Source organism: Amphiprion ocellaris, chromosome 2 (assembly GCF_022539595.1).
Source record: "Amphiprion ocellaris isolate individual 3 ecotype Okinawa chromosome 2, ASM2253959v1, whole genome shotgun sequence".
NCBI lineage: Eukaryota > Metazoa > Chordata > Actinopteri > Pomacentridae > Amphiprion > Amphiprion ocellaris.
In genome coordinates, this window is record NC_072767.1 from 16,753,239 (window position 1) to 16,766,055 (window position 12,817).

The 12,817-nt window shown below is 38.6% G+C and overlaps 1 protein-coding gene across 1 annotated transcript in view; it reads right to left on the reverse strand.

Annotated features, from left to right (window-relative positions):
• bcar3 (BCAR3 adaptor protein, NSP family member) overlaps positions 1–10,714 on the reverse strand; it is a 76,439-nt gene extending 65,725 nt beyond the window's left edge. The window contains exons 1-2 of the mRNA XM_055004553.1: positions 10,525–10,714; positions 1,448–1,620 (exon numbers count right to left, since the gene is read on the reverse strand). Of these exons, the coding sequence (XP_054860528.1) occupies positions 1,448–1,537 (90 nt within the window). The 5' untranslated portion in view covers positions 1,538–1,620; positions 10,525–10,714. The remainder of the gene's footprint in view (positions 1–1,447; positions 1,621–10,524) is intronic.
• Positions 10,715–12,817: the final 2,103 nt, after the last annotated feature.

Consider the following 12,817-nt stretch of genomic DNA (forward strand, 5'->3'; position numbering starts at 1 on the left):
ATAATATCCAGGGGAAGGTTAGCAACGCTGCACTGAGTTCTTCATGAATGGAGGATGGTGAACAAGGACATAGGGGATGATTGTCGCTTTCCAAAGGGCACAAAACTTTTCCTTTTCCTTCAAATTAAAGGAAGTACATTCAGTTTACAACATAATTAACTGGTTGTATGTAGATTTAAGCTTAAAAAAAGGTTTAACTGCTAAAATATGAGAGAAAGAACTTAGAGTAAATCTACACTGTGGTTAAACAAGACTAGAACAACATTTACTTGCCTCTCACCTTGCTTTCTCAGTATCTCCCTACTGTCACTGTAACCTTCTTTTTCTACAGCTTTCCCCATTATGTCTGTACTAATTACTCCAATGCATTCTGGGTAAACATTACCAAGAGGTAATGAAATAATTCATGCCTTATTGGCTCATCAATCTCATTTCCTGGCCAATGGCTGTGTAACATTCAGAATGAAGCTGGTTAATGGCTGGATGTTAAAACAGCCTCTACATCAGTGTCCATTCAGTGAAACAGTCACGTGATAAAGTTTTATTAGGCTGCTTTATTAGACTGCTGTGGGAAACACTCTTAATAACCACTCTGCCAGTTGACTTTGCCAGAAGAGAAACTTTCTTTCGTAACATTTACTGAAATCGCCTCTTAGACAGACTAGTTAAAGGGTCAGCTCATCCAAACTCGTGGGTAAAATTTACTGCCGCTATCAAACACCTGTGGAATTATTAATATCATTCATGCTACAATTTACATGCATATGGATGGGGACTGTTAATGGTGCCTTCTGTGTATGGATTTTGTTCAGGTATTCTAATATTTAACTCACCAAATATCAATTTCCAGAAAAAAATCTGAGAAAATGTCCTGCAAATTCTAACTCAAACTTATTTTGAGATCCAGAATGGCATGGACACAAGGATATTGATCAGGATAACGAATGAATAACTAGTTACTCAGGAGTTGCAAGACGAACAGTTGGAGACTGTTCAAGTCATCATTTGGGAAAACATTTTTAACAACAGATGCAAACGTACAAACCTTAACCACAGAGAAGAGGGTCAGAAAACATTTGTATTAACTGTTGTAATTTTTAAAACGTTAATAGAATAGCAAAATAATAACTAATAATAAACACTCATATGGATTATTTTTCACAATGACAACCAATTTTGGCATTTATATTGGAGGTCAGATGTAAACTCAAACTAATATTCTAATTAGTAATTATACAGACTAAGTTCACTGTCACGAAATGTTGATGTTTTGAGAAGACAGATGACATCTGTTTACTCTGCTCATCCAGATTTTCTTAAGAGGCTTTGAGATTTGCTCCTGTAGGTGCTTCATCCTACAACTCCTTCAAGAGTCCTTCATAAACCAAGAAGCCAAAAAAGAAGAAGAAAACATGTGATTTGTGCCCGTACATGTGTGTTGTATTACCTCTACACCATCATATTCCTGCTCCAGCGCTGTGCAGTACTGTGGCAGTCCCAGCTGGCTCAGCCATCGGGAGATAGACTGGTGTTTCATGGTGGCACATACAACCACGCAGCGATGTAAGAAGATGCACAGCCACTCTACTGCTTTCACACTTTGCTTCTGTCCGATGGAACCTGAAACAGAGTGAGGAAATGTAAGATAAGTTGAATTTAGATGACCAGAGGAACAAACCAAATAACTTAACATTTAAAACTGATGCCGAGACTACACATTATACAACCTATATTATTTAGCTTCAAATTCAATGTTGTGTGCAGTTATTATTATCCATAGTCCAATTAAATTAAGAGCCACGAGAATTCAGATTACTCATCTCTCCTCCGCTCAGTGACCTTTCACAACTAATGGCTCTGGAATGTGCCAGTTTACTAGTAGGTGGATTGTGGAAAGTACAGCACAGCATGAATGATATATGTTCACATCTTTTTAGGGGGTCTGGACATGCAATCAGAGACTAGATGTGGGAGGTTTCACTGAGAATATACAAGCCAGTTCAGTCAGTGCAAGATATAATGTGCTACTTTTCAAGGCTACATAAAAGCTGCAACTCTCTACTATAGTACCAGACTGCAAGTACTATTTATGGAAAGATAAATGGTTGTTATTTTTAAGTATAAAGTGGAAGTTAGTTTGCAGTTCTATATTTTCACATTTTGGCTATGACTTCACACACCACGCAGACATGGGCTAGTTAATTATGTATAAATTTAAAGGAAACAGTAATGTTATTTACATAGCTACTTCTATAATCATAGAGTGAGGCATTACTGACATACTACATCTGAAATGCAAAAAAGGGAGATGCTTAGAAAAGCTAAGTACACACTATATTACCAAACAGATATTGTTATATCGCCTACCCACACTTTACAACTGGTATGGGTCATTTTCATTCAATAACAATGTTGTAGAAATGCAACTTTGCAGTTTTGTTTAGAAAAAGAAAACCATCTGCCATAACACAAAGATGTTAATGCCAGTTGATCAACAAAATTAGATCATTTGCATTATAGATTTTTGATATTCTCCTGAAATGCAGATAGCCTCATATTCTATAAGTCCAAGGAATATATCTGATATATATGGAAATTAGGATGAAGATCACAAACCTATAGAAATTGTCATAGCTGGATCAATAGAAAATTAATTTCAATTGATAGAAACAATAATGACTCTCTACTGCATATGATTAGCTGTTTGTTGTCAGGTAGTATCATTGTTTGTGTGTTGCATGTGTCACTGTGCCCTTTGTGTATTGTATTATGGGGTGGCGCCGCACACGTGCATGTGGGGGGTTGTACTGTCATTATGGTTTATGCATGTGTGTGTGTGTGTGTGTGTGTGTGTGTGTGTTTGTGTGTGTGTGTGTGTGTGTGTGTGTGTGTGTGTGTGTGTGTGTGTGTGTGGTGACATGTCATTGGTAAAGACGGAACAACAAAATCCTTGTCAGGCAAAGAGGCAGAGACTTAGCACGTGCAGTGAGACCCACACAGCACCCAATCACATTAAGTGATGTCACGTGGATGTCCATGATGTCCATGATGTCAGTGATGTCACGAAAGGCTGACAGACCCCACCACATCCGACCGTTCTCCAGGATCCATTTACACACATCCAACTAAAGGATCCATCAGTCATATCAATCTAATCTATGTGCGTGTCATCATGTAGATTAGAGGAGAGGAGTCGTTCATACAGTATATGGACTCCTGTCTGTGTCTAACACCATTTCCTGGTTAACCTAATGGAGGCATGGAGGTCGTTCAGGAGGATGAATGACCTCTGTGTCGCAATGAGCTTAGACACAGTACATACTGCATACAGTATGGTACTAGACATCAAAAGGAGCATTCTCTGCTCTCTAACTCTCTAACATGATGCTTTGTACTAAATACCAAAGACAAGACAACCATCTGCAAATCTGCCTCACTGACTTAGCGCTATTTCTTCACTCTAAAGCACAAACAGTTTTGAACAATAGTTTTAAAACTATTTTTATTTATTGCCAATGTATCATTATAACATTTAAAAAATACTATATTAGTTTTCAGACATTTCACTGAATTGTAATTTGATTAAAAGTCAGCCATATAACCCTCTGGCATGGAATGTGTACTTTTGCATTGCAATATTAATATATATAGCGATAGTTAATTCACTAAAAAAAATCAGTTGAGAAACAAAGATGACAGAAATGTTTTGGGCAAACAGAAAATTAAGCAATGACCAATCTTATTTTTGCAAAGTGCTCATAAACAACATTCAAAATTGCTACTTTCAATTTGACTTTCTTAGAGTCTTCCCAGAATCACACTATGCCCTGGCTATACACACACACACACACACACACACACACACACACACACACACACACACACACACACACACACACACATATTATGTCTACATACCCACACTTATTCAGAAGCATGCATGGAGAGCTGTTGCCATTATTAGATATTTCATTATGATACGGTAGATACATATTGTGCTGATGTTGGAAATATACATACTGACATACTGAACCTTCATCTATTATTGCTGGCTTCATCCATGAATGTATCCTTTATAGCTGCACTCATTCAGATGGAGTGAAGCTATAATATACAATGTAACAAACTACTGTTGCACCATACTTACAATGATGATTAAAATTAGCAATCAAATTACCATAAACATTGTTGTTTTCGTCAAAATGAGCCTTTGTCTTAGTAAGCAAATCAGATAAATGACAGAAACTTTAGCTAAATGTTGTGTTTACTGGACATTACATAAACTCTATGGTACCGGCTAAATGAGCAAAGTAAAATAAATTGATGGCGAATGATGCTAAGTGCTCTCATTTGTTCTATTATTACACTAAAAGCCGAAAATACTGGCCATCGTCATGTTCATGTTTTGCGAATCACTCACACTGAAGTGCAGTTACTGTAATGTTTAAAGGTAAGAATGACTGAAACTGTCAATTTTGAAGGTTTAACTAAAAAGCCTATAATATAACAAGTGACAAGGTAATTACCCTTAGTGGTTACACAGGTAATGAGTAACATAAATAATGACTATTTCTGGGACCATATTTTTACACACTACAAAACATAAATGAGCACATATTCCCACTCAAACCCTTCAACACACTTTAGTCATACATGACAGGTGCATGCTGATGTTTCTGTTGATGAATTAGGAGCCAATCCAAATTTAAAAATCAGAACAAAGCTTTTGTAAAGTTGCACTCTGCCAACAGTTCAGAACCTGAGCTTTCTCACTTTGTAGTATCAGATGTTATTCTGTTGTTAGGGTATGACATGGTGTACTGTAGCAGAAACATAATCTAATATGGAGAGCTGTTTCAGAGCTTTGTCGAGTGACAACACGAACACATCTTTGCCAAGTGTTTTGTTATCTCTCACCCCTCTTTCTAAATTTTTAAACTGGTGAACGCTCTTTGTGAAGTTTCTATACAACTTACATTTTAGACATTTTCCCCTGCTGTGTCGACCTGCCACGACTGCTCCAAATTTCCCACTTCACTTTCACTTATTACAGGGTAAAGGATTTAAGTAACAGTGTTCTCCATATGATCACTATAAAAATCTACCATCAAGTCTTAGAGCCTTAACAACTGAGGTTCATTCAGGAACTTTTGCAGTATGAGGATGCCAATGAAACCAGTGTTGGCCACACCCTGTCTGTCTTTACCTCTTGATATTAAGCACTTTCTGTGCATCTTTCAGCCAGATGATCCGTGTAACAACTGAGCAGCACAGACTATTGAACAGCTGTATGCCATTTTAAAGTGTTGAGGCTGTTCCCTGATATTGTCAGCGGTTTATCTCATAAAGTTTTCAAAGGGGCTCCACATGGCTTGTTGAAAACCCTCGGAAGATAACAGAGTCTTTCCAGGCAAACAACTGAACGCTTGGATTCAATTTGAGGAGTCGGTGGAGGGAAAGCAATTTAAGGGAGTTAGATATTCCTTGGCAAGAAAAAAGGAAAAATATGCATGTGGCACATGTTCTTTGGGGAGGTCAGATTTCCTTTTCTGGGTTAGAAGCAAGACATAAGTCAAGGGCAATTCAGCAGAGATGTCAACAACTGGCCAACAAGTAAGGTTTTATGATCTGTACGTCTTGGGATGCTCTCTTCTACAGTGTTGGCATTTTTTTCTTTTTATTTACAAGGGAAAGACATGCTTGTATACATTCCAATACTGCTCACAGCACAGAAGAGTATAGAAGGGTCAGCGATCGTGAGTTGAAAATAAGTGAACACTGAGGGAAAGCATATCCCAGCAGAACCAGTGACCAAGTTCACTTTGGAGAAAACTGAACCCATATTCTAACCCTTAAAAGCACTTCTTCCTCTTTTTTCCTCTTCCTGTTGGTTTGACCTCAGCTGTTTCCCATGACCACGATTCTCTAGGGTACCATAGCAACATCCATTTTATTATAGAACATAAATAGACTCACTTACTGTATGATCTAAACAGGCCTGGCTTTTTGACAGATGCTCACCAAATTCCAAAGCAAGTATGGTGAACAACAAACACAAAGGCCAGAGCAGACAACACAGCATTAGAGGACAATTTCCCCTTTTACTCAGCCACTCTCTAATGCCTCTATTGGCTGCCTTTTATAGTCCAAGGGCATCCATTTTGCCAATCACATTAGAGTGACACAATCCAACCAATTGAATTAAGCTGCAAAAATAATCGGCCTCACCACCAGGCCAATTCCAGCTGATGTTACTCAGCAAGGCAGCACGATGTGATTATTTCAAATGAAGGACACTGTGCAGAGAAGATGAAACTCACAGACAGTAGCAGGCAACTCTGCTGATATTTCAGTTGGCACATAAGGTTGTTTCCTTTTTGTTAGATGAAATACAACTACAGTCAGTGCATTTCACAAAATTCCTTCATGTTACACGTGTTGTACCGACCATACTTTTTGTACTCAATGAACCAGTTACTGTTTGGAGGAAGTGTAAATAATACCACTGCAGATGGCACAATGCATCAACTAGGACTAACCAGTATGGTTAAAGTCAATATTCTGCTACATTTGTTTTTCTAAAAGCAACTTATAATCATAAAACAGCTGAACATTGGATCCTATTATCAGTCAGTCTCTTTAAATTGCATTTTTCAAAGGTTAAAAGTCATCACAGTATGATCATATAATCAGTGTTCATTACTGAGGTAATTAACAAGAATGTATGTGTATTTATTTATCCTGCCGTAGTTGTACAACATAAAATATTCTTACACTGTTGCCCATACAATACGATGCAATACAACTGCCATATATTGCTTTTCTATTTTCACATTACTAAATGAGTTAAAATGCTATTCCACTGTAGAACAGCACCCTACTCTCTCTCTCTCTCTCTCTCTCTCTCTCTGTCTCTCTGTCTCTCTCTCTCTCTCTCTCTCTCTCTGTCTCTCTCTCTCTCTCTCTCGCTCTCGCTCTCTGTCTCTCTCTCTCTCTCTGTCTCTCTCTCTCTGTCTCTCTCTCTGTCTCTCTCTCTGTCTCTCTTACGCACGCCCGCCCACACACACACACACACACACACACACACACACACACACACACACACACACACACACACACACAGAGCAGACTGTGAATAACCCTCCTCTCAATGCGCACTCTGGATCAAAACATGATCATGTAAATGAAGATGGACCGTTGTTGGCTTTTCCCTGCAGAGAAGAAGGCTGACTGAATTCCTAAACAATCCAGAGTTCAGAAGCGGTCAGCAACGCGAAAACCTGTGCATGAATTCTCCCAAAACTGATGCATTTAAGTCAGGTCTGATAAGTTAGTCTATCTGTTCTTAAAACAGCACTATCGGTTTCGGAGACCCGCTCTATTTAGGAAAGTTAGTAGCAAGTATATGAGGAAGCCAGTGTACCTTTCCAGATAAGTGGCTCCTAACTGTGGCAGAGATGTACTGATCTAGTAGATCTGGTTCTGGCACCAGACCGGCCTTATTAAGCAGATCAAGTATCAGTCCTAATGTAAGTGATCCACGTTCTGTCTTTGTCAGTCTTTACAAAATGTTGTGTTTCCACAGTCAGTTACTATTATTCCGTCACGTTGGGTTGCGAGTTATCTTACATAAAAATATGATAAGCTGGTTTACTGTTCCAAAGGGAAAATTTGACTTGGGCATACACACAGCTACAATCAACTTAGAAACATTACACAGCAGTCAGAAGCAACACAGCAGCACACCAAGACACACAGACAAAATTATCCAAATGCACAGCGAGGTCAGCACGTTTTAAACTTAGTAGAATGCCGTAGCTAAGGTATGGGAACTGATACATGAAGAGAAAAAGTTGGATCCCAGCATCTGCTACTACATACTGAAAACTCACACATACATTACAGACACATAATTACACAAAACTGACACCCACTTCAAATCATACACTAGGCATACAGCTTGAGCACTGCATTGTGAATCTTAGCTTTGAGTTTCTTCGCTATAAAATCTCACGTCATTTTTGAAATTCAAGGGAAATTTGTCAACAGTTCAAATACTTGGCTTGGGGCTGGCTGGACTTTTCATTCATGACATGTCAAAAACAAGGCATAAAATCACACATCTAACTCCTTGGGTCCTAAAACACCTATTTATTTTGTTGTTTTGTATTCAATGAAAACCAATCCGGTACACAAAAATGGCAGGGACATCACAGTTTGTAAAAAGGCTCTTTGACCTCTCCTGAACTATTTCTGAGGTGTAAAAATAGACATGTGACTGAGGTGGAATATCATTTTCTCCCTGTGGTTGGGTGCTTGTCTTGAGAACATGTCTGAAACTGTCTCCAGAATGTGTTTACCTGTAGGTTACAGTAAGTACAGAATCAGCTAAAATATGACTAAGAAGGATACTTCAGTGAGGACCAGGTTAGACATTGAATAACTACTGTTTGTTACATGGAAGAGGAGTTATTTTTGGACTAGATAAAAACACCTCACCATTACTTGTCTTCCTTTCATCCATGAAATTACCTAATTCCTTTTCTCTCCTATAGTTTCCTCACACTTTCTTTTGTTCTTGTTGTCCTTTACAAACATTGTCTTCTATAAAGTCCTGGTTTCGTTTCTTTGGTGGTTTGGAATCTTATTCTACTATCTTGACTGCTCTTAATCGACTTTTCTTGCTTCATCTGTGTTTTCCTCCTCATCATTTCTGCACCTTTAGGATCCTTTTTTTTATCCTTTTCGCTATATCCCCCTTGTACATCTAGCGATTTCTCCAACAGTCCTACTAAAGAGTTAAAGTGACTTCACAGCTGCCTGTATTTGTAAAAAGCACAGACCAAATCATTGCCAGAGGGGTTTGCAAAAATGACAACTTCATTAAGTTATCTCTGTCTGAGTTGGTCTCTCTCTTTCTCTCTCTCTCTCTCTCTCTCTCACACACACACACACACACACACACACACACACACACACACACACACATCAAGCATGGCTAGGCTTGCAGCTAAGTAGCCACACAGCAGCAAACATCTTATTTGTGTGAAATTCTAGATGGCTTTCACTGTGTCTCTGCTCGGAGCAGAGGGGGTATTATCACACTGCACCACAGTATCAGCACTTTTCATTCAGTTTGGATTTTTGCCTCCAGAAGGTTGCATTTCATTGAAAGATTTCTTCGCTAGTTCCACATGGTTTCGATGTGTCCTCCGATGCTAATTTTCTCTGCTTTATTGGGTATTTAAATACAAGCATCTTTGGATTTCTTTTACAAGCCCTGAGGGAAAGAGGAAAATGCTTTGGCAGTGTAATTCAACCCCATAAAATTATACACTTTCCAGTCATCTCCTGTACTTTTTCCTTGAAATAACAGAATCACAAATTACTTGAATCACTAGACTGACAATAATTAGGATAATATTTTTTTTTCGTAAATCAATATCATGAAGATGTATTTCATTCTAAAAACGGGTTTAGTGGCTTTTACTGACATCCTTGTTTGGATCTCAAAAATATTTCCAGGAGTTGTGAGCCAACATGTTTCTGCATTACAATTTGCTGCCCTATAAAACATCACTGTAGAAATGCACAGAAGAATTTACAACTAGTTACCACTTGTATGGAATTCTGTTTAATTTGTCTTAAAAAAACTGGAAATTCCTACCAGTGGGATGTAAAATAGCATTGTGATGAAACCTTCCAAGTTATCTGCATCAGCTTCCTCTTTCTTTGCAAGAAAATATCAGTGCAGTTTGGTTATTTCCTCTTCTCTTGTTGTAAAAATGTCACTTGCTTCAGGAATATTTAGGAAGACGACTTGATGTCAAGTCAGACAGTATATTTGGCTTTTATGGTATGCAATTTGACATGAAAAGATTGTGGTCTGGTGATAACAGTTCAAATATAGAAGAAAGAAAAAAGAGGTATAATTTGCATGACTCAGCTCTGAGGTAGGGCCATTCCTGGGAGCTGCCTGAATTCTGTGCTTAATACTGTAGATCTACAAACAGCTTAGCTACATTTCTGTTTTTCTGGAGAAGCTGAGAAGGTCAAATGGGGCACAGTGTGCCCCCCTAGCAAAGAGGAACAATTTTTCCTCACTTTCCTCTTGTCACTGTAGTTTATAATGCATGAATTACCACAATCATTTTAGAAAAGTCACTGTAGCGTTCAAGAATTCTTGCAATTCAGTGCTGAATCAAAACTGAAAACTAGGACTTAAAAGTGTACAACTGCAGTTATTTGAAAGTTGAATCTAAAAAAACAGATTAACAAGTGCAAAACAAGTTGTTCAAGTTAATTTTGGTCACAAAGCCCCAAAATAGTTGTCAGATATGAAGTGGAAATCAAACTCTGCTCAAGTACATCGTTTCTAACGCAGTAATTCAATTTTGTCAGGAGATTGCAGCGACTGTTATTAGGTTACATCCTTAAAATGTCGTGCAGCGTTGATGCATTTCTGTTCGAATGAAACGTTAATTAATGAAAGTGTCCATCATTCAAGTGACAAATCAGTCTTACCTTGCGAGCGTTGCACAACGACAGACGGACACGAGCTGCAGCCGACTGCTGCATGCAGGCTGCACACTTGCTGAGGATGTAATGCAGAGCTGATGTAGGAGCATCCCCCAGTCTGAGCCGCTGATTGTAGTAGCCTCGCTTTGGCACGTTGCACTGCAAAGTTTCAATCGGAGGATGACATCCACTAAAGTTACTGTCGACACCTCAGCTGAAGTCTGCAGAAAGCCGCAACCCCGGAGTACCTGTCAGCACCGGAGAGGGAGGGAGAGTGATGCTGCATTCACGCACACACATAAAACTTAGTCGCGTTCAAGTGCTTACACGGATTAATAAAAAAAAAAAATAATAATAAACGTAGTGATATTTCGGCTTTGTTAACGTTACCTTGCTGTACAGTGGCAGTATAAACAGTTTAAATGGAAATTCGGCGGATGCTAATTATCTGGAAAGTCCTGCAGCAGCAGTAATTTTTAAGGGTGTGTGAATGTTAGGCATGTTAGCCCCTTGAGGGATGCTTTCCTGCTTTATCCAAAATAAACTCACTAATATTGTGTCTGCATATTTATCCTGCACTGCTGACTTGAGGCTTTCCCCTCTCTGTTATTTTAATCGCAGTCTTAATGAAACCTAAGTGAAAATGCAATGAAATATTTAGGAGCACAATGCTAATTAGTTCCGTTTTAATGGGTCTATATAGCCATAATTTCTTGAGCTAATTACTCAATTGCTTGCAGGTGATATTGTTTTAAACAGAATGGTATCACACACTGTGCTGTTTGTTACTATCAACAAACAAGAATAAGTTTTCACCTTTTTAGGGGCTCAGAAAATGTGAACATTGGTGCCCTGGTAACGATATAATTTTTGTGTTGAGCATTAGCATGTTAGCTAAGCTGACAGCCTTAAATTCCAATTATTTATACAGTTGAGTCTTCTAGTGTCTTTAAAGTCTGTTAAAACCACCTAAAAGCAAACTTTAGAGTTAAATATAAAAGAAATGTAAATAAAGATAGAAAGAAACACAAACATAAATTTCTAGCAACCGTTACCACTACTTCATCAGTTACTTTGCTAGCATACGTTTTTGGCTAACATTTTGACTCAAAAAGGAAACAGAAAATGCAGACTGTAATGTTTGGTTGTTCATTAAATAACCTGACAGAACGACAAAGTGTACGAACATCAGCAAGTCAATCATTTATTATTGTCCATCACTGTCAACCTAGCGATACCGGAAGTCAAATTCCTTTCCACATCCGGTTACCTTTCAAAATAAAACAGTGACAGTATAGCAATACACTACATCCCCCTTCTGAAGATTTTGTTTTCCTGTAAATGACAACATAACAAACTGTAAACTGGTCAGTAAAATGGTGAACAAATAAAGATTTTCTTATACACACACACACACACACACACACACACACACACACACACACATATATATATACATATACATATACATATATATATATATCAAACTTAAAAACATCAGTGATCATATATCACAACAAAATGAATACTTTGCACTGATTGTGATGTAATGCCTTCTCATGAGAACTAACGGTGTCCACTTTGCTTAAACAACAACAAAATCTTACTCCTTACGAACTCAATGTCATAATAAACATCATACAATCCATCATATAGCAGATTTAAACTCAGTAGTGCTCATTTCACACATTGTATCTTAGTGGAGCTTTGACCAGTCTACCTGATCTGGTACGGTAAGGTTGTGCAAGTGTAGACGGGTTACAAGTATGACTACTTAGAGTTGTAGCTAAGGACTGCATGTGCGACTGGACCGTGTCAGCAGACGGAGTCTTCTCACAGTTCATATCCACGTCGCTCTCAGCAGCAGTAGGTGGAAACACTGACTCAGCAGTCTGTCTTAGATGTCTTCTGTTGCATCTGAGCATCCTACCTTCAGATGTGCAAACCACATATGAACGCGGTTGATTGTGCCTTTTCAGAACCACTGCTGGCTTCCATTTGTCTCCAGACGGCATTCTCACATTCTCTCCCTTGTGAAGTTCAGGCAGTGGCTTAGCATGATGATCATAGTATTGCTTTTGCTTTGCTTTGTCTGTGCACATTGAATGCTCTTTCAGGAGTGAGTAGTGAGGTAGATGCTGGCAGTTTTGTCTTCAACCGACGTCCCATCAGCATCTGTACAGGTGATAGTCCCACACTCTCCAGTGGAGTATTTTGGTACTCCAGAAGTGCTATGTAGGGGTCACCAGCATCACTCTGAGACTTTTTAAGCAGCTTTTTCACTGTTTGTACAGTTCTT